Raw genomic sequence first — 22,483 nt, forward strand, 5'->3', positions numbered from 1 at the left:
TCGTCTACCATTGCCAAATATAATGATGTTACCCATGCAAAAACAACGGCTAGCTTAATGCAGTCAATGGTGTCTTGCGCTGTGACGTCGACATTAACAGATGTTATTTCGTCGCTTCCTTTATCTCCTGTTCCTAATAGTAGTGTTAATGCATGTACACTGATAGAACATGCCAATGCCTGCGCTACCTCTACGGCTGCAGTGACTTCGGTACCAGCATCAGCTGCTTATGTTTCTTCTCATTTGCTCTCAGCTGAAATAAATAATTTGGGTGATAATGCGCAGTGGGAGAAGGTGGCGTACAAACGGACTAGCAACAAAAATAAAACTCGCGCTGTTACGACTACAGTGACTGCGGCTACATTATCCGATGCTGCTGGTTCTGAAATAATTACTGTGGATGGTGGTGCACATAGGGAAAACGTGTTGCATAAACCCACAAATAATAATAATAATAATAATAATAATGCGCACGTTCGGATTATAGGCACTAATGCAAGCACGGATCTGATTGTTGCTGACCGCTACAAATGGCTTGATCTGTCGTCCTTTTCGCCATACGTCTCTGAAGATGATATCAAAGATTACGTGGCTAAGCAAATCGTTTTGGATAAAACTTCATTACCATGCACTAAGCTGGTAAAAAAGATGCCGTACTCTCATATTTACATATGGTTAATTTCAAGTTGGGAGCCCCTGAGTCCTCTTTTCAAAAATTATTACGCCCGGAAATCTGGCCAACAAATGTTACAGTGAAGCCTTTCCAGAATTTTCGAAAGTCTCTGCGAAAACTATCGCGGACGTAGCAAGTACCAACCACACGCTCATTAATAATGATATTAGCACTAGTGCTATAAATAATAAGTGGTTAAGTATTTATTTTCAAAACATCTCGGGAATGCTTACAAAAGCTAGTGACGTATTTTTATCTTCGTCTCGCTGTGAGTTTGATGTTTATGTTATTGTGGAAACATGGTTGAACAGCAACTTTGCGGATGTTGAATTCTTCGATCCTAATATCTATAATACATATCGAAAAGATAGAGACGCAAATAAAACAAATTGCTTAAGAGGTGGAGGCGTTTTAATTGCGGTGAATCGGATGTTCCAGTTCTTTTTCAGTCCATTTAGAAAATGATGATTCTCTCCTCGACCAGTTGTGTGAATGCATCTTTGGAAGTCTTGGTAAATTATTCATTTGTACTGCTTACATTCCACCTTCCAGCCCCGATTCTTTGTATGCTGCTCATATAAACAATATTGTGAATCTTTATCGGAACAACGAAGAGTGTCATTTTTGTATTTTGGGTGATTTTAACCTCAATAAAATTGTATGGTCAAATTTACTTGATAATGGTATGTTAACACCAACAAGGGTGAATAGCTCGCACGAAATAAGTTTTATAGATAGTCTTTTCAGTATTAACTTAACCCAAATTAATTCATTTTACAATGAGCTTAATAATGTCTTAGATCTTATCTTTGTAGATGAAAACTTGATTTTTAATGTTTCGGAGGCCACTTTACCTATATGCAGGTGCATTATGCACCATGTCCCACTCTCCTTAACTCTGGAATCTTTTAATTTTGTTTCAGGCCCGAGTAAAACCTCCAATGCAAAGTTTGATTTTCGTGCCGCTGATTTTAATGCTTTAAATGAAAAAATTTTGGATTTAAACTGGAATTCAATCTTCACCTCTAAAAGCGTAGCGGAATGTTACGATGCCTTTCTTCATTGTATACTCGAAATTTTCTCTGATAATCTACCCTTACTTCCCGCGAGAATTCATATACGAAAAATCTAAAAAAGCTTAAGAATCTTAGAAATAAACATTTTAAAATCTATAAAGCTTCGAAGGATGTCTTTCATGAATAAAAATATATTTATTATAGTAAAAGCTTTAATGTCCTTGACAAATTTTTATACAAGCAATATTTTTCTCGGTATGAATTAGAGATGAAGGAAACCCCTATGGCATTCTGGAGATATATACGATCTAAAAAAGGTTGCTCTAACATCCCAAATTGTATGTCGTACGGCGGTATAGCTTCTGAGAGCTTATTGGATACTGTTAATCTTTTCGCGGATTTCTTCAAATCAAACTTCGTAACTAGCAACTCTGCTAGTAATTTTTCCGCCGATCTCGAACAAATGGTTGACTTCGGAGCCATGTTAGTCTCAGAGGAAGACGTTATGAAAGGCATCCTAGCTCTAGAAACGTCAATAAAAAGCGATAATGACGCGCTTTCGTCGTTTATTCTAAAGAAATGTAGCACGTAGCAAGAGGTGAGTTTGTTGATAGGTGGAAAATAGCCTCGATTTCTCCTATCTTTAAATCAGGCAACAAAAACATAATAACTTGTATATACTGACTTCGCGAAGGCATTTGATACTGTCACCCACAGCATACTATTGCGCAAGCTTGAGCTATTGGGCTTCCATTCTACCTTTTTACGTTGGATTGGGTCCTATCTCACTAATAGAACTTCGTTCGTCGAAATTGATAATATCAAATCTTATTCATTCATTGCCACATCTGGGCTACCTCAGGGTATTATTCTCGGGCCAATTTTATTTCTTCTATTTATAAATGATATAGGAACCTGTTTTGGGAGTTCAAAATACCTGCTATACGCAGATGATCTAAAAGTTTTTAGAACAATTTCGAGCATGTTAGATGTGTGCCTTTTACAAGATGATCTAAATAGATTAACTAATTGGAGCATTATAAATAATACACGCCTTAATATAAAGAAATGTTTTTTATGACGCTTTCAAAAACCTCAATACGATTAATACCGCGTATTCCATTGCTGATGATAATCTCTATAGCGTCAGGGAATTCGTTGATCTTGGAGTAATGTTTGACTCTGGTTTTACCTTCGCGCCGAATTTGGAACCCAATTTATTCCTCTCATTCTCAAACACTGGAAAGAGTACAGAAAAGTTACAATAGATTCGCACTCCAACCGCTTAGTTTTTTAGAACCATTACCTTCTTACCGCGCCCGCTCTGCCCCCATAAACATGAGGTTGCTTGCGGCCAGACGATATCTAGGGCCCTCACTGAATGTAACAGGATCTTTTTAGCCTTGAGCTAGACTTCGCACTCCCGAGAGCGTCTTTCAGCGCTAAACTTGACTCGTATTATGTATAAAATAAATTTATTAGCATTTAAGTTTTTTGAATGTAAATCTAGTCTGCAAGATTAACGAAATCATAGACTAATAAATGAAATGAAAAAATGAAATGAAAAATACCTTCCATTTGATACCCATGTCATACAAACCCATTCCAGGGTTACCTACTCTAGGTTCATTTTCCTACAAGGTGATTTTCCCTTATTTCGTCTCCAAAGCTCTCAGCTGAGACTGAGCAATGTTCGGTTACCACGAATTTACTTGTTTATATATACTGGGGTATCATCTTTCATGTGTAATTTTCGTTTATAAAAGTTATTAGACGATATTGGTTCAGTTTCCAGTGCAAATGAATTTTGTGCATAACGAAGTTAATTGGGAATTGGCAAATTTTGGGAAGTGTTTGGATAATCTCTTTAATTTTTCTGTATCGTTATTATTTTTACTGTCTGTGGCTGTTTGAATTCGCGTATGTTTATATAGTTTTCAGTATTAATGTTGTAATTTTGAATAGTTGTATTTTTATACTCAGGGTGCTTTGCAAACAGAGTATATTCACTTTGCATAACGGTTGGTTGTACAGGTATAAAGGAATCGACTTCCATATATCAAAATCATCAGTGTCAAAAACAAATTTTATTGAGCCATGTCCGCCCGTCTGTCCGTTAACACGATAAATTGAGTAAATATTGAGATGTCTTCACCAAATTTGGTACACGAGCTTATATAGACGCAGAATAGATTGGTATTGAAAATGAGCGAAATCGGATGATAACCACTCCCACTTTTTATATATAACATTTTTGAAAACACAAAAAACCTGATTATTTAGTAAATAATACACTTAGAATCTTGAAATTTGACATGTGGACTGATATTGAGACTCTTGATAAAAATTTTTTAAAATGGTCGTGGTACCGCCCACTTGTGATAAAATCAATTTTACAAATATTATTAATCATAAATCAAAAATCGTTAAGACGACCGTAACAAAATTTGACAGAGAGGTCGCCTTTACTATATAGGGAATGCTTTGAAGAAAAATTAACGGAATCGGTTAAGGCGTGGTCCACTTTTATATAAAAGATTTTTAAAAGGGTCGTGAACGAATAAAATAAGCTATATCTTTGCAAAAAAGAGCTTTATATCAATGGTATTTCATTTCCCAAGTGGATTTATTACAATAAATATGAAAAACTTGACATTTTTAAAAATGGGCGTGGTACCGCCCATTTTTTGACTAAGGGAGCTATAACTCGAAGAAAAATTAACGGATCGTAATAAAATTGGGTACACAAATTCTCCCTATAGTAGAAAATATTTCTAGTAAAAATGGACAGGATCGGTTAAAGACCACGGCAACTTAGATATAAAACAAATTTAAAAGGGTCGTAGACTAGAATAATAAGCTATAACCTAGCAAAAAATAGTTTTGAATAAATGATATTTCACTTATCAAGTTTTATTGTAGGAGGAATTGGGGAGACATTTTTTTAATGGGCGGTGCCACGTGCTATGTAGAAAAGTAATTTATCTGAAATGAAATGTGCAATTGAAGCTCACACTGAGTATATAATGTTCGGTTACATCCGAACTTAGACACATTTACTTGTTGTTTGTGGTTTGACAATTCTAACGAAAGTTTGATCTTTATTTGTGATTGTGTTTCCAATGAAAATGCCTTCGGATAATTGTTGGTGGGCTATACAAATATTTTTATTATTGGAGTCTACATTAATTTGTCTAATGACCTCAGACCTAGCGGGAACCGTGATTGCATTTGACGGACAGACAATTTGTCATGTGAATTATTATATTTTCTGGAAAATCATATGGCCTTAGGATTAATTTTTCCGCTGTTTTACCATGACCTAAGATGCAGTTGAATTTATTTATAAAGTCTAGTCCTATAATTCCATCACATGGGATTGGGAAATCGTTTTCTACTACATGAAATTTGTGGCATATTAGGAGGTCATCACCTTTTAAATCTGTTTTTACTGTACCTAATGTGCCAGTTATACCTTGACCGATGCTCTTTAAGTCTGTATCTATTAGCAGGTTTGAAATTGAGTTCCTTGGAGTTGTTTTAGTGGATATGTAACTATTTAAGTGTAAGTTAAGTACACATGCTTTTCTGTTTATTGCTCTTGAAGTGGAGTCTGCTGGTTTTCCTGATGGGTGCCGTTGCGTACATTGCGAGTCTGGTTATAATTCCTTTTTCATTTTGGGAATGCGATCCCCTTTGGGAATTATTATTATTATTTGGTCTTGACTTGTTATTATATCGTGGCTGTTTTCTTATACCTCGATAACTTTCGTAATTATTATTTCGGCAATTTCCACGGAAATTACCACGGTATTGATTTTGTTGCCGTATGCTCAAAATTGTATTTGAGCCGTATGCTCAAAATCGTATTTAGTCCATTCGAGATATACGCTCCCTCTAATGACGTAGTTATTTTTCTATTTCCGCAGTATACTGATTTGCGGTTTTACTGCGTTGTTGTATATTCAGGAGTTTTGCCGTCAAAACTTCTACTGATTCGCATTTTATAGCCGATTTCCACTTTAATTTTATTTGTTGAATCGTGCTTTCGTTACCAACAAAATTTAGCGCTGTTCCTTTCAGCTTAGCTTTTATCATGGTTATGGCTAAAGCTTCATGAGTATCTTTGATTTGTTCAAGGATATCAAGAGCGTCTAGAAAACTGTGCAAATTTTCGGGCTTACCATCAAACTCGGGTAGCACTGATGAAGCTGTCTTAATGAATTCTACTATAGTTTGCGCCATTGTAATGCTAATATTTTGAATATCCAATGGTTTGCATTCTTCAAGTGATGGAGTCTGGCTCCGAGAGGGTTCTGAATTGAAGTCAACGTGGAGTTCTTCCTCTACTGTGGTTGGTATCGTTATTCTCTACCATACCTTGCTAAAGAAGATACCAATTTATCTCGTACGGTGGAAAACATTTGGTATGCTTCCTTTTGGTGATCTTTTGTAAGGATATGGCTTACTTTGTTGATTACCTGTCCTATATTATTTAGTGATTCTAAAATGATATTCAAATGCTTTGCTACTGTTTCTGTTTTTATGTAGTATTTTTGTTTATGCATTTGTATGATTTGTCAGCTTTTGTTTTTTCTTCTGTTATTTTATTATTATTATTATTATTATTATTATTATTAATATTAATAAGTCATTGAACAAAATCCTTATATACAACATCATGAATCTAAGAAAAGTATTACATACAGCTTAATTGTAATTAAAATATAAATCCTAATAAGCGGAATTCAAAATTATCAAAAAATCGGCTCTTGGAAGCCAAAATCAAGAGAGACTTTTTTACTCTGTACATTGAACTCACAAGTAGCGCGTTAACAGGAGCATAACTAGCGTAATTTGTTCTGAAGTTATCTTCATAGAAAGGATAGAAATTCCGAAGAAGTCGTTGAGGAACATTAAAACGAATCCTTTCCAACAGGTCAGGACAGTCAGTAATCACATTGTATACAAAAGTTAAACAGAGTATAGATCGCAAACTGTCAATCGGTTAAGTCGCAACGAGAATAATTAAAAGTTATTTTACTTTCCAAAGGTACCGAGAAGAAATTGTAGAATTGGAATTCAATATGCAAGGGTAAGTGATGCCTGTCCTTAGGAGTTATTGAATCCGTGCACTCGCAGACTTCACAACAAATATTTTCACTAACAAATAATAGATCCAATAGCCGATTTTGGGAACTAAAATACGTATTAATTTGACTTAAGTTAAGACTAAGAACATTATCAATGAAATACAATTCAAGATTTGAAGCAGGATTATTCCCTGTGAGACCACAATTCGAAGCACTAGCTGGTTAAAGTCGCCAAGAACGCAGAGATGGCTATCGTGTAGATCGCTGAGAACCAAAGAAATAATATGATCAGCGTGTCCCTTGTATAGCTCAAATGAGCTGCCAGGTGGTACTTACGACGCCAGTAGATATAAAGATCGTTGCGAAGTAGGACCTTTAACACATATGCAAATTTGATCAAGCAGAGAATCACCATTTAGTGGAACTAAAAACGCACACAATTGCCTTTTGACTGCGATTAGAACACCTCCGCCACGAAGGCGACCAGTTTTACCAACATCTCGATCTTTCCGAAAAACATTGTTAATATTTAAGCCAAATAACTCACTGCCAAAAATGTTTTCTTTAATCCCCGTCTCAATGATAACAAAGACATCGTAATTCATTTGTGAACTGAAGTTATGCACGATATCAGACTTGGTCCTCATACCGGAAACGTTGTGGAAATATATTTTAAGTCCACAATCATTATTATTACACCTTACTACTTCTGTTGTGGTTTTTTCTGAGCCTTTCGAAAAAACTGAAAAGGCTTTACAATGACATTTTTGAGCCAAATATCCGAACTTAATACTTTGTCATATTCAGACTCCGGCACCCCCAGTTTAAAGTTAATTATATGCCGAATTGAAATTGAGAAGTCTTTTTTCAATAATCTAAAACATGAAATGGAAGTTATATCTAAGCTAATCTGTCTAGACACATAATCTTTGATGTAAGCTTCAGATACTAAAGACGAAAAAGAAGCTAGGTGTAGCCATTTAAGGCGAACAGCAACGACGAGTTCTGTGGAAGCATTTGTACCTCTTATACAAACTTAATTAATATTATTATTATTTTTAATGGGCGCAGTCGCCCATTGTCCAATATTTGCCTCACTAACCACACTAGCAGAGTACTCAGTTACTGATGGTGCAGCCACAGCAGTCGAAGCCACGCAAGAATTTGAATTCGCTTCAGCACAACCATTAGCAATAGATGAAGAATCTAGTTAGAGAGCATTATCGGTGATTACAGCCGTTTAAACGGTTAAGCGCCAATTAAGTAAGTAAGTACAGCTGTCGACGCTACTGTAGACGCGTATGACAGCGATGTAGTTGTGAGTGTAGTGGCATCATCAGTAGGAACTTCATTATTTGTTGAGCCCGATATAGCAGAAACAGTACTCGCAGTCGACGACAACGCCTAACTTAAGTGATTTTTACTTGTATCAGGCAATGGAAAATCAGCTCAAATAGGCTGCTTAGTAGATGCAATCGTGCTTTTGTCATTGTTTACAGAATGAGGCAATGGAGAACCAACAAAAGTATGCTGTTTAGTTGTTGTAGTTGAAATTTTGATGTTTACCTTTGCAATGGATGTTTTTTGTTTATGATTGGAGTCATTGTTAGCTTTTGCTTTTGAAGAGATAGACTGCTTTGTTTTTGCAGCCGAACCAGAGTCATTGACTTCGATTTGCGAAGTTGACTGCTTTGTTATTTCGTTAAATTCTGTTTGAATGACAACGAAGAAATCGCAGAATTTTTTCATCAATCGCCGAATGGAGAGAACGAATTTCGGCAAATATTCAGGTTTCTTGCTTTTGTTGCTGGAGATGGAGATCTGCACTGCACTGCTTGTCCTGGAACCGCCACGTAACTTGCTTGTTTATACTTTAACTGTGCTGTGCCTTTAATAATAATCCAGTTGTAGGTTGATCTTCTAGCTTCTAATTGTGGCCAGTGGCCATTAGTTTTTATACTTAAAAAAAAAAACAAAAAAAAAAAAAACAAAACAAAAATTGGGAGGATCTCTGATCAGCTAGATCTTTAGCAACTTTGCTTTTTAATTGAGCAGTTTTGCTATTTTTTTATCTAGACTGGCAGGATCACCATATAAATGGATAAAACAAGTATGCTGATGGTTGAATCAAAAGTGAGTTTTGTTTGGAAATTACTTTTCCTTTTATACAAAATATTCTTATTCTTATTTTGGGGTATTATGTATTATTGTCTCGGTGGCCATTGGCTTTCAATATATGTCGCAGTTAAATCTTTTGGCAACTTTATCAATATTTATCGTGAGGTCCAAATAGTTGATTCCTTCGTCTTTTTCGGTTTCCATTATGAATTTTATATTCCCGTGCTGATTGTTGAGGTACTCCAGTACCTTATTAGTAGTTAAAACGCGTATTATGTCATGCTAGGTACTAGTCATCACACTCCTCATCAATCTAGGGCGTTGATCAGACAATTAAATAAAAGCGTTGGACGCGTCAAATTTCTATTGATAGTCATATATAAGACCAACTGAACCTTAATAAGGTTATGCTACGCCTCTCATTTTTGGAAATTTCACGCGTCCAACGCTTTTATTTAATAGTTTGATCAACGCCCTAGATTGATGAGGAGTGTGATGACTAGTACCTACGACTTACCTAATTATTTTATAGCTTTTAGAATTATTATTACTTTATGTAAGTATTGGTTTCAATAAAACCGTTTAACTTAAAATTTTTTTTTAAATTATTTTATTTATTATTTCCCTGCACATGTGTCTTGCGTGCTCCTGCTCCTCCTGTGGTATCAATGATATTTCTTTTCTTATTTTATTTTGGCCCATGATATTGTGCTTCAGGTCCTTTTCTAGAAGTTGTGCCTCTTCCTCGGTAGTGGCCACTGTTGTGAGGGCAACGAACTTGTCATGAAACTGGTGCGTTTTTGCTTTTAGGTATACTCTCGTCGGAAGGAAATTGGATAAGCTGGCAGGCGACGAAGAATATCTCACATACACATATGTCATCGGCTAACAGAAGTAGGTACACGCATATGGCTAGAAAAAAAAGCATAAACTACAAATATACATGTATATAGCTGGGTAACCAAGCATGAGGTGCAGCTGTTCCAGAACACATGATCGTGAAAAGTCTAGACCTTAGGAGAATTGGCGAACGAGGTAACCGAGAGTATAAAATCAGCGCAAGCTGAGAAATCAGTAATCAGTTTAATTTAAATACGCTTTTGTGAAATACGTGATAGTGAAGAAGTTTAAATAAAGACCATTTTGCAATACTGAATATTGGAGTTATTTATTCGAGAGTTCAGCGATATGTACGTTAGCAGGTGGCTCATAATTATCAGGAATTACCCAAAAATCGGTACAATTGGCGTCAGAAATGAATTGTTGAATAAATTCCGAAGATTTTGAATACAACTTGGAAATGGCAAAGCTATGTGAATTGAAGATCCAGCAACTGGAAAATGAGTTGGAGAACCGTGGGTTGATCACAACCGGTAATAAAACCAAAAATTTGATTATGTGATTGATTATTATAGTGTTAACTACTTTGTACTCTTTATTTTAATTTTAAAATAATTTTTAATTGAGTTTTCATGTTAACTTAAAATTTTTGAATACCTTCAAAAAAAGAAAATTCTAATTAATATAAAAATATTTAAACTCAAAAATAAATAAAAATACCGTGGTGTGATGGTAGCGTGCTCCGCCTATCACACCGTATGCCCTTGGTTCAACTCCCGGGCAAAGCAAAATCAAAATTTTAGAAATAAGGTTTTTCAATTAGAAGAAAATTTTTCTAAGCGGGGTCGCCCCTCGGCAGTGTTTGGCAAGCGCTCCGGGTGTATTTATGCAATGAAAAGCTTTCAGTGAAAATTCATCTACCTTGCAGATGCCGTTCGGAGTCGGCATAAAACATGTAGGTCCCGTCCGGCCAATTTGTAGGGAAAATCAAGAGGAGCACGACGCAAATTGGAAGATTCGGAGGTTATATCGCGCCTTACATTTATTTTTTATTTTTAAATTGTTATACTTCAAACCTAAATAAAAGATTTTTAAAATATCAACCTGAATGTTGATATATTGGCGAAAATTTAAAGAATCGATGTATTGCATAAATCTTAAAAGTAAATGAACGAAAAGGATTTAAGCACACTACAGCAGAGAAATATAAAAGAAATATAAAAAGCCTGTAGAATTTTTTCAACACATTTTCATTACAAAAAAAGAAAAAAACAGTGGAATTTGCAGTGTTTTCTGTTCCAACAGCAAAGTGACTATACATGCTTGCCACTAACTGAATACGGAGTAAATTTTAAAATCACTAGTGTACTGCGAAAAACTGAACATGATTTAAGACATTTACAAGATATTTTCAGTTATTATTTATGCATAATAAACCTAATTAACAACAACATCATAAAAGAAATAAATACAAATATTAAATCTAAATACAGATTACGACAAATTAATTAATAATAATCCGAAAATGGAACTCAAATTGGAAATAATCAAAAACAGTTATCGTTTCTACATTCACTTATTCGTATGTGTCGGTATACACATTTATTTATGTAACATTCTGTGCGTACGACATTTATTCCACGCACATATCATCGAAACGAAAATTTATAAAAGTTGACCACGTATTTTCTCTTATAACAAAAAGATTTTTGTGTGAACTTCTTTGTGTATAATAAATTATTTAACTGAGTATACACTACGTCAACTTTTCAGCGAACAAATCATATTGTATGCCATTTTTTGGAATCATTCGTAACCTTTAACGTCCTCTTCACTAATAACAAAGCCATTGCATAACAAAACCATTGCATAATCATCAAGAACGATGTATTTAATGATTATCACGTCAAAAAAACACAATTGATTCGCTTAAAATCTTTACAATCATCAATCAACTATTTATTAAGTTTAATATTTTTTTATTAAATTTAATTTTATGTAAGTACAATTTTTATTTTAATATTAAATTAAAAATTTTGCAACTATAATATAAATTAAAATTTTATAACTTTAAACCTTTTAAATTTTCAAATTTATTTTAAGATTATATTTATATTTTAACAATTTTATATAAATTATTTAAATTTACTTATTTTTTTTTATATAAAAATAAATATTTTATTTAAATTGTTAACACCCTTTCCAAAAAATTCTTAAATATTTTCTAATTTTCAAATTATTCATTTAATTTTTTTTATATGGTTCTACGTTCACCAATACGAACCAGTTATTTTACAAATTCGGAAAATCAAAATAAGAACTATACAAATAACACAATGACTCACAATACAACTCAAAATTCTAACATTAATAAACACAAAACAACATCTCTAATATAACATAAGATAACTTTACAAATATTTCTTCTACTAAATTTATTAAATTACCACAATTTTGGCAAGAATCCCCCGATGCCTGGTTTTTACTTGTTGAAGGACAATTTGAAATTAACAATATCAATGATGATAATTTAAAATTTCAAAATGTTTTAGTTACTCTTCAACGAGATACTATATCTAAAATTTTAGACGTTATTAACCCTCCTCCTCTTTTCAATAAATATGATACAATCAAAAAAATTTTATGTGAAAGATTTGCTCTTAGTGAAGAGAAACGATTAGAACAATTATTTTCAAAAACTGAACTTGGGGATCGTTCACCATCTGAATTATTCAGATTTATGAAATCTCTTATAGGTACTGACTCCATTGTAAGTCAAGAATTACTTTTCAAATTATGGATTCGTAAATTGCGACAAGAAGTACAAATCCATTTACCTTCTAGTAAGAATCAAAATAAAGATGAAGTAATTATTTTAGTTGACAAACTTTTTGATTTAATCAACAAACGTCGTTCTTCCAAATCTCCTATAGTTTCGAGTATAAATAATAATATTTTAGAACAATGCGTTAAAAATTTAACTGAATTAACAACGGCTATTTTTCAAAATTTAAATAAAATTTCTAATGATATTAATCAATTACAAATCCATTCAAGATATACAGATAGAAATATATCTAAATCTCTAAATTTTTCCAGATCCAGAAATTTTTCAAACAATCGTAATTTTAATTCACAAACAAATATTTGTTGGTATCACAAAAAATTTAAGAACAACGCTCTTAAATGTATACCCCCATGAAATTTTTATCAAAATCATAATTCAAATTCCGAACAAAATTTAAACTGAAACGATCCATTATGACGGTGACGGATAATGGAACTAATATTAAACCTACTCGTCGCCTATTCATATTTGATAATTTCAATAAACTTAATTTTCTTATCGATGCCGGCGCAGTCGTATTAGTTATTCCTTTTTCTAAATTTAAAATTTATAAAAGAAATTCGGATCTTACTTTGAATGCAGCAAACGGTTCTTCAATTGAAACTTTCGGTACAAAACTAATTAAAATTGATTTAGGTTTAAGAAGAGATTTTGAGTTTCCATTCATTATTGCGAACATTGATTCACCAATTTTAGGAGCAGACTTTTTAGAAAAATTCGGTATTATTGTCAATATAAAAAATAAAGAAATAATGGATTATACTACAAAAATTAAAGTTGCCGGATCTTCTGATATTTTCTCACTCAAAATTCCTATTGTAGAAAATAAGTTTTCAAAATTACTTAATGAATTTCCATCTATTACCTGTGAACCAGATTATACTAAAAATGTTAAACACCATACGGTTCACAGGACAGAAACAAAAGGTGTTTTACCATTTTCAAAACCCACACGTCTTGATCAAATCAAACTTAAAACTGCTAAAGCTGAATTTGAATTTTTAGTTAAAAAGGGGTATATGCAGACCCTCAAATTCTCCTATTGCATCTCCACTTCATCTCGTTCCTAAAAAAGAACCAAATGATTGGAGACCTTGCAGAGATTATCGAAGACTTAATTTTATTACTACACCAGATCGGTATCATTTACCACATATCCACGATTTAACAATTGATTTAAAAAACAAACAATTTTTTTCCAAAATTGATCTTGTGCGTGCTTACCACCAAATTCCAATGGCAGAAAAAGACATTCATAAAACTGCAATAACTACCCCTTTTGGAATGTTTTAATTCGTAAGAATGCCTTTCGGTTTACGAAACAGTGCTCAAACTTTCCAACGCTTTATTAATGAAGTATTTTCTGATTTCAATTTTGTATTTACATACATTGATGATATTCTTATTGCTAGTGATAAAGAAGATCAACATATAAATCATTTAAAATCAGTTTTCAAAAGACTTGAAGAATATAATTTAAATATTAAACCTTCAAAATGTACTCTCAGTGTAAATAAATTAAATTTCTTAAGTTTCGAAATTTCAGGCGAAGGCATTAAACCATCTTTAGATCGAATTGAAATCATAAAAAATTTTGAAAAACCAATTTCTATAAATAAATTACAAAAATTTTTAGGTATGATAAATTACTATCACAGATATATTAAAATGTTAGCAACAGAACTTAGTCCTCTGCATGAAATGTTAGCAACAGAACTTAGTCCTCTGCATGAAATGTTAACACATGCAATTAAAAACAAACTCAAACAATTAAATTGGACAAATGAAACCACAACAGCTTTCGAAAATGTTAAAAAACTTTTTGTTAAAAATACTTACACATTTCGACAAAAATGGTACTTTATCACTAGGAGTAGATGCATCAAATGTTGCTATTGGAGCAGTTCTTCAACAAACTAGCAATAATATACTAGAACCTTTAGCTTATTTTTCAAGAAAATTAACTACAACAGAAACTAAATATTCAACATTTGATAGTGAACTTTTGGCAATTTATAATTCAATTAAACATTTTAAACATTTTCTTGAAGGTAGAACTTTTACAATTTATACTGATCATAAACCACTAATTCATGTTCTAAATTCTAAAGTAGATAGATCTCCTCGTCAACTACGTCATCTTGAATATATTGCACAATTTACAAATGATATTCAATGTATCCGTATTCCAGAAATAAATGCAATTTCAACTCAAGATATAAATTTAGAAACTTTATATAAAGAACAACAAACTGATACATTTTTACAAAAAACCATTTCTGATCAAAATTCTAAAAATAATTTAAAAGAAATTCATATTCCAGTTATTAATTTAAACATATGGTGTGATATTTCTTTACAACCCTTTCGGCCTTATGTTCCACATTCTATGAGAAGAATTATATTTGACAAAATTCACTCATTATCTCATCCAAGTATAAGAACAACTAGAAAATTAATTCAAAATAAATATTATTGGCCTAACATGCGTAAAGAAATTAACGATTGGACTTCATTTTGCATCAATTGTCAAAAGTCTAAAATTTCAAGACATACTAAATCTCCTATTCAAAAAATTCAAATACCATTAGGTCGTTTTGAACATATTCATATGGATATTGTTGAACCTGTTCCACTTTCAAATGAAAATTTTTATATTTTAACAATTATTAACAGATTTTCACGTTGGCCTGAAGCTTATCCACTTAAAGATATTTCAACAAATACTATAGTAAAAACTTTTATTCAAAATTATATACCACGATATGGTATACCATTAAATATTACAGTAGATCAAGGTTCACAATTCACATCAAAATTTTTTACAGAATTAACTAAACTTTTAGGTTCTCATAAAATTCATACATCTCCTTACCATCCCCAAGCAAATGGCATGATAGAGAGATTTCATCGAACTTTAAAAGCAGCAATTATAGCATCAAACAACTCGGTTCATTGGTCTGACATTTTACCAACTTCTATTAAAGAAGATTTAAAATGTTCATCTGCTGAACTTGTTTATGGCCAAACACTTAGAATACCTGGTGAACTAATTATTTCAAATAGTAATAAAGAACATGATTTTTCTAATGACGCTCTTCATAAAATAAGAGAATATTTTTCGTTTGTTCGTTCTAAAGTTTTTCATCATAACAAAGAAAACTTTTTCGTTCCTAAAAAATTAGAAAATTGTGAGTATGTTTTTGTTAAAGTTCTTCGTAAATCTAATTCAGAATCACCTTATGAAGGACCTTTTTAAGTTATCTCTAAGAAACATAAAACATTTACAATTCAATACAAAAATACTATTAAAAATATTTCAATTGATTTACTTAAACCAGCAAACATACTTATTAACACTAATTTAAATACAAAACAAAAAAACAAAAAAAGGTTACATTTAGTATTAATTAATAATTTGTTTGTTTTAAATTTTCTTTGAGGGGTTCCTGAGTACTCATCTCAGATCGCTATTTAAAATGAACAATATCGGACTATAACCACGCCCACTTTTTCGATATCGAAAATTTCGAAAAACAAAAAAAGTACGATAATTCAGTACCAAAGACGAATAATGCAATGAAACTTGGTAGGTGAGTTGAACTTATGACGCAGAATAGAAAATTAGTAAAATTTTGGACAATGGGCGTGGCACCGCCCACTTTTAAAAGAAGGTAATTTAAAAGTTTTGCAAGCTGTAATTTGGCAGTCGTTGAAGATAAAATGATGAAATTTTGCAGGAACGTTACTCCTATAACTATATGTATGTTTAATAAAAATTAGCAAAATCGGAAAACGACCACGCCCACTTTTAAAAAAATTTTTTTTAAGTCAAATTTTAATATCTTTACAGTATATATGTAAATTATGTCACCATTCAACTCCAGTAATGATATGATGCAACAAAATGGAAAAATAAAAGAAAATCTCAAAATGGGCGTGGCTCCGCCCTTTTTCATTTAATTTGTCTAGGATACTTTTAATGCCATAAGTCGAACAAAAATTTACCAATCCTTGTGAAATTTGGTAGGGGCTTCTAGGACAATAACTTTTTTCTGGGAAAAAGGCGAAATCGGTTGAAGCCACGCCTAGTTTTTATACACAGTCGACCGTCTGTCCTTCCGCTCGGCCGTTAACACGATAACTTGAGCAAAAATCGATATATCTTTACTAAACTCAGTTCACGTACTTATCTGAACTCACCTTGTATTGTTATAAAAAACTACCGAAATCGGACTATGACCACGCCCACTTTTTCGATATCGAAAATTACGAAAAACGAAAAAATGCCATAATTCTATACCAAATACGAAAAAAGAGATGAAACATGGTATTTGGATTAGTTTATTGACGCAAAATATAACTTTAGAAAAAAACTTTGTAAAATGGGTCTGACACCTACCATATTAAGTAAAATGCAATGAAAAGGTTCTGCAGGGCGAAATAAAAAACCCTTGAAATCTTGGCAGGAATACTGTTCGTGGTATTATATATATAAATAAATTAGCGGTATCCAACAGATGATGTTCTGGGTCACCCTGGTCCAAATTTTGGTCGATATCTGGAAAACGCCTTCACATATACAACTACCACCACTCCGTTTTAAAAGCCTCATTAATACCTTTAATTCGATACCCATATCGCACAAACACATTCTAGAGTCACCCCTGTTCCACCTTTATGGCGATATCTCGAAAAGGCGTCCACCTATAGAACTAAGCACCACGCCTTTTTAAAATACTCATTAACACCTTTCATTTGATACCCATATCGTACAAACATATTCTAGAGTCACCCCTGGTCCACCTTTATGGTTATATCTCGAGAAGGCGTCCACCTATAGAACTAAGGCCCACTCCCTTTTAAAATACTTATTAATACCTTTCGTTTGATACCAATATTGAACAAACGCATTCTAGAGTCACCCCTGGTCCACCTTTATGCCGATATCTCGAAAAGGCGACCACCTATAGAACTATGGTCCACTCCCTCTTAAAATACTCTTTAATACCTTTCATTTGATACACATGTCATACAAACACATTCCAGGGTTACCCTCGGTTCATTTTCCTACATGGTTATTTTCCCTTAAGTTGCCACCATAGCTCTCAACTGAGTATGTAATATTCGGTTACACCCGAACTTAGCCTTCCTTACTTGTTTTAAAATAATTTTTAATTGAGTTTTCATTAAAATTTTTGATTAACTACAAAAAAAGAAAATTCTAATTAGTATTAAAATATTTAAAATCAAAAATAAAAATAAAATAAATTTTTATACTTCAAACCTAAATAAAAGATTTTTAAAATATCCACCTGATTGTTGATATAATTTTCATGTACATATGTAATCTCGTTATTTTTATTAGCTGTATGAGGGATTGATAACGCTTCCCTATCTACACTGAAAGAAAAAGACTGGTAAAATCAACCGAAATACGGGTTAATTCAACCGAAATTTCTGTCAATTTTTATCCATCGCAACAAGATGTTGAATCAACTGCGCACAAATCGTTGATTCGTAATTGACCGTTTTAGTAGTCAAATGAACAAAAAAAGTTGTTGCGCCAGCTTTGTATGAAAGTACCTATGTTGCCATATAAATATGTAAATAAAGGTAAGGCGCGATAACCTCCGAACTTCTCTTCCAATTTGCGCCGTGCTCCTTTTTAATTTTTCTTACACATTTTTCTTACAATTGTTTTATGCCGACTCCGAACGACATCTGCAAGGCAGATGAGTTTTCCCTGAGAGCATTTCATGGCACAAATACACTCGGAGTTCTTGCCGAACACTGCCGAGGGGCGACCCTGCTTAGAAAATTTTCTTCTAATTGAAATAGCTTGTTTCTAAAATTTTGATGTTGCTTTGCCCGGAGTGTGAACCCTTGTAAGTTATAGAAAAGTAAAGAATCGAATCACTGGAGTAATTATACATGCAATTAGGCAAGTTTAATTTTCGTAACACTTTAAGTTGAAACGATTCTAAAACAACTCAAACTTTTATTTTGTCGGAAACATCAACATTAAAAAATGATGTTTTTTTATTATTATATTATTAGATTCGTTCGCGTGAGTGAAAATTCATAAAAGTTTGAACAAAATGTTACTAACTTTGGAAAAATCCTTTTCGTTCAAGCAAAACTTTTGCAACAAGAGGCCGCAATTTTGCGTTTCGCTTGGAAGAGAAGTTACAAAATTGTACCCGATCGATAGGTGTCCCGGCATCTCATAATTTTTTGCACAGTAAATTCAAAAAAGGGGTTTTTCGTTTTGTATTGATAACTGAAGACTAGTTTTTTGTTGTTTTCCCAGTTTGTGTATTTTTTCGGTTTGATGGTTTTCCTATTTTGGTGGTTTTTCTTAAACAAGTGGCACCATCGTCATAAGTGCAAAGTAGAGAGCGCAGTGAGCGTAAAATTCTCTTTGAAATTTTCTAATTTATTGACAGTTGATCGCCGTTGAAATGAACTGTAAGATCAGTTTTGTTTACAGAAAAATCAGTTAGATTGATTAGGAATCTGTCAATTTAACAAATTTTGCTAACTTAAGCGCAACAATTTCTCTTTTGTTCAAATGACTAAACCAATTTGTTCGTTTGACAAAGAACTCGGTCGAATTAACCATGATTCGACCAATTTCACCGAATCTCCGCTAAGTCAAGAACAACAGAACCGATTTGTTGATTTTACTAACACCATTTCTTTCAGTGTATGATGTGAAATATATAATTTTTCAAAAATGGGTGTCGACCCATAGTTTGAAAACCACTGCTCCAAGTTTTATTTTGCGGTTTAAAGTTACGCAAATATATATATAATGTTTAACTTGAATGAACTTTTCCCAGTGCTGCAGTATTTTTTAAAAATTGTTTGTTATCATATGAAATTCAGGCACTTTCATATGAATCTAATTTATATGTGATGGCATATGGGAGTGCTATGAACACTTTTTTTGTATTCAAAGTGTGAATTTGTATCTGTGCCTATTCTTCAGGGCAAAACAAAAACAAAAGTGCTTTAAGTGTATAGGGGCTGAGCAGCTCTGTTTTAATGATTCACTATTTACGTTGTCGCAAAAACTGCACTTTTTCGTTATAAGTGTAAATAAACCAAATATATATGTAAATCCTTACCGGGTTTCGAGCAGCACTTATATGTAATCCAATATGGGTCCAGTTGGCATACGTTTCCTTCAAGTTATTGATATCAAGTATGGCAAAATAACGTAACTTGTTTCCAACCGTGGGTAGTATTTGAAAATGATGCGAAAGTGAAGTTCCGTCCTTACTAAACCAACATAAATAGTTAATAGGCCATACAATAAATAAATGTATGAAAAATACAACTATCTTAGTTTGTCCACTGGCCGCGCATTTTTTAATAACTTTAAAATAAAAACCAGATATACAAAAACAGTTCATCTATAGTAGAAAAATTCCAAGCCAGCAGGAGATGAACAAACACTTTCATGAAATTTTTGATTTTTGGCAGGCTTTTTCGGCAGAGGTGCCTTAGTACGTGGGTGCATTATTGCAATAGCACAACGACCTAATCTGACTCCCCTAAGTACTCTCACTTATAATATTTGGTTAGCTTGAGAAGGTAACTAGTTCATTTCCTATCCAAACAAGGCCATACGGAGCTTGAAACCACCAATCATCTCGGTTAGTCCACAAGAAGCCCGTTGCCCGGTCTGCCTCGCTTATGTCCCCTTAGAACCTTCCTGGCCATCTCATCTGCGAATTCATTCCATTCAATATGGCGGTGCCCAGGGACCCAACAAAGGAGACATTGAACGCCAGTGATATTTGCGCTCTAACGCCTTTAAGTGGAAAAAGATCTTTACGATGATGTCTGAGATCATACTGTCTTGAAGCAGTCTGGCTGCTCTTTCTATGGCCTGGAAGACTGCATGATTTAAAGTATGTATATTTATCTACTTGTTTAAAAGCTTCGTCGGCTTAGACCTCAACCCCTTGGTCTTTTTGATCGGACTCAAAAAGTAATTTATAAAATTTTTTATTTCGTCCCCATAAATGTTTCCTCTGGTCTTCCGCAGAGAAGCCATCCTGGTTCAGTTCTGTTCTTGTTTTCAAATGACGATGTAGAAGTTTTAAGTCCTATTTCTCGATTGGGGAACGTTTTTTACTTCAAACGGATTTAAAAAATTTAGTTTCTTAGTTCAACGTAAATTATATGCCGCTTTATCTTAAAAAATGTAAATTCATCTGTCTTACTTGAAGAAGATCGCTAACAGCTTCATATATCATTAACGCCTATAGCCTAGAAATTGTAAAAAAATATTTTGACAGGGAGTCATATTGGACTCCAAATTTAGCCAAAGGTATTTTTACATTTGTTAAACGGTGGTCAAAAGAATTTCACGGTGCTTATGTAAAAAACGCTCTTTTTACAATTTCAGTTATGCCAATATGCGAATCGATAATCTGGAACCCGCACTATCCACACTATGCAGACACGCTCGAATCAATACAAACACAATTTTTTTCTATTCCACCTGATACCAACCAATTAAAGCTTACCAATCATCAAACTCTTGCAAGTCGAAGGGAAATGCTTCGTGTAATATTTATGGCAAAACTACTAAACGGGTCGATTTCAGTCGCAGTTTTTCTGAACGAAGCAAACGGTACCTTTCAAATAAATATCTTCATTACGAAGTATCCAATTGTAGCCACCTTACTATTACATAAACCAAGTAAAACACGTTTTTCATATTGCAAGTTTTTACTCAAATTTATTCTTTTTAACATATTTTCTCTGAGTATATACAAGCTAGACCCTGTATCTACCAATGCACTACATTCAAAATTACCCATTCGTATTTGTTTGAACTTAAGACCACAACATTCGTCTATAATATTTCCACGTTCTTGCTTAGTTTTTCCCTCTTTTTTACATTCAAATGACCGATGCCCTATTTCATTACATTGAAAACACTTATATTGTTGGCTTTTACAATCTTTAGCCAAATGGGTAGAATCCCCACACTTAAAACAATTTTTCTCTTTTTTACCACCTCTATCTTTTTCTTCTTGCTTAACCGGCACTTGTTTTTTTAAAGAATTTGTAAAGCCCGGTTTGCTACACATTTTTTCATATATTTTTATTTGATTTTTAAGCTCACTGATTGTCTTTGCCTGGTACAGCGAAAACATGTTCATGTTCGAGTCCGGAATACCCTCTACGAAATAGTCAATAATACTTTCTTCATCCAAATGGATCGGCTTTGCAATTTCCAATAAAGTACAGAGATATTCCCGGAATGCGTCGTTATATCTTTTTCTTCTATTCCTTTTCTATTACGCAACTTCTTATGGATATCGGATGAACAAATTTTCGTTCCAAATTCATCAATCAATGCTTCTTTCAATAATACCCAATCAGTCAAACCAGTAGTACTTCTAATATAAAGTTTTGCGGTATCCTTTAATAATTGTTTGCTATAAATAAATTTTGGAACGTTATTCCACCCAACCGCGGAAGCATTTTCTTCAAACTCTTCTACCCAATGGCTAACATCTACCGAATCTGTGCCATTAAAATACGATAAACATTGAAGAGAGAATGTCTTTGAACGTAAACATAGGTCGCCTTGGGGTAGGTTGCCCGCCGACAGTAACGTCTTAATAAACTGAAGCATTAGACACTAGATCATCGTCTAAATGATTAAGACCGAAATGTAGGATAAGTCTGTCTTGCAACGTTTTTTTTATACCTGTCGTGTCTAAATCAAGCTCCTTAAGTGTCCGTCTTAATGTGTCACAACTCATAGCTAATATAGTGGGTAAATCCATCCTAATCGCATAAAATATAAAATTATAGATTGAAAGTTAAATTTAATTACACGCCACACAATAATGAAATGTAAATA

At 33.2% G+C, this 22,483-nt stretch overlaps 1 protein-coding gene across 10 annotated transcripts in view; it reads right to left on the reverse strand.

Moving 5' to 3' along the window:
• The window catches only part of PGAP1 (GPI inositol-deacylase), a 1,928,961-nt gene that overhangs the window by 1,110,732 nt on the left and 795,746 nt on the right, over positions 1-22,483 (reverse strand). For all 10 annotated transcript variants that reach the window (XM_067782303.1, XM_067782299.1, XM_067782305.1 and 7 more), the window contains one exon: positions 19,722-19,875. In XM_067782303.1, coding sequence (XP_067638404.1) covers positions 19,722-19,875 — 154 coding nt within the window. The remainder of the gene's footprint in view (positions 1-19,721; positions 19,876-22,483) is intronic.

This window comes from Eurosta solidaginis, chromosome 4, assembly GCF_040869045.1.
Source record: "Eurosta solidaginis isolate ZX-2024a chromosome 4, ASM4086904v1, whole genome shotgun sequence".
NCBI lineage: Eukaryota > Metazoa > Arthropoda > Insecta > Diptera > Tephritidae > Eurosta > Eurosta solidaginis.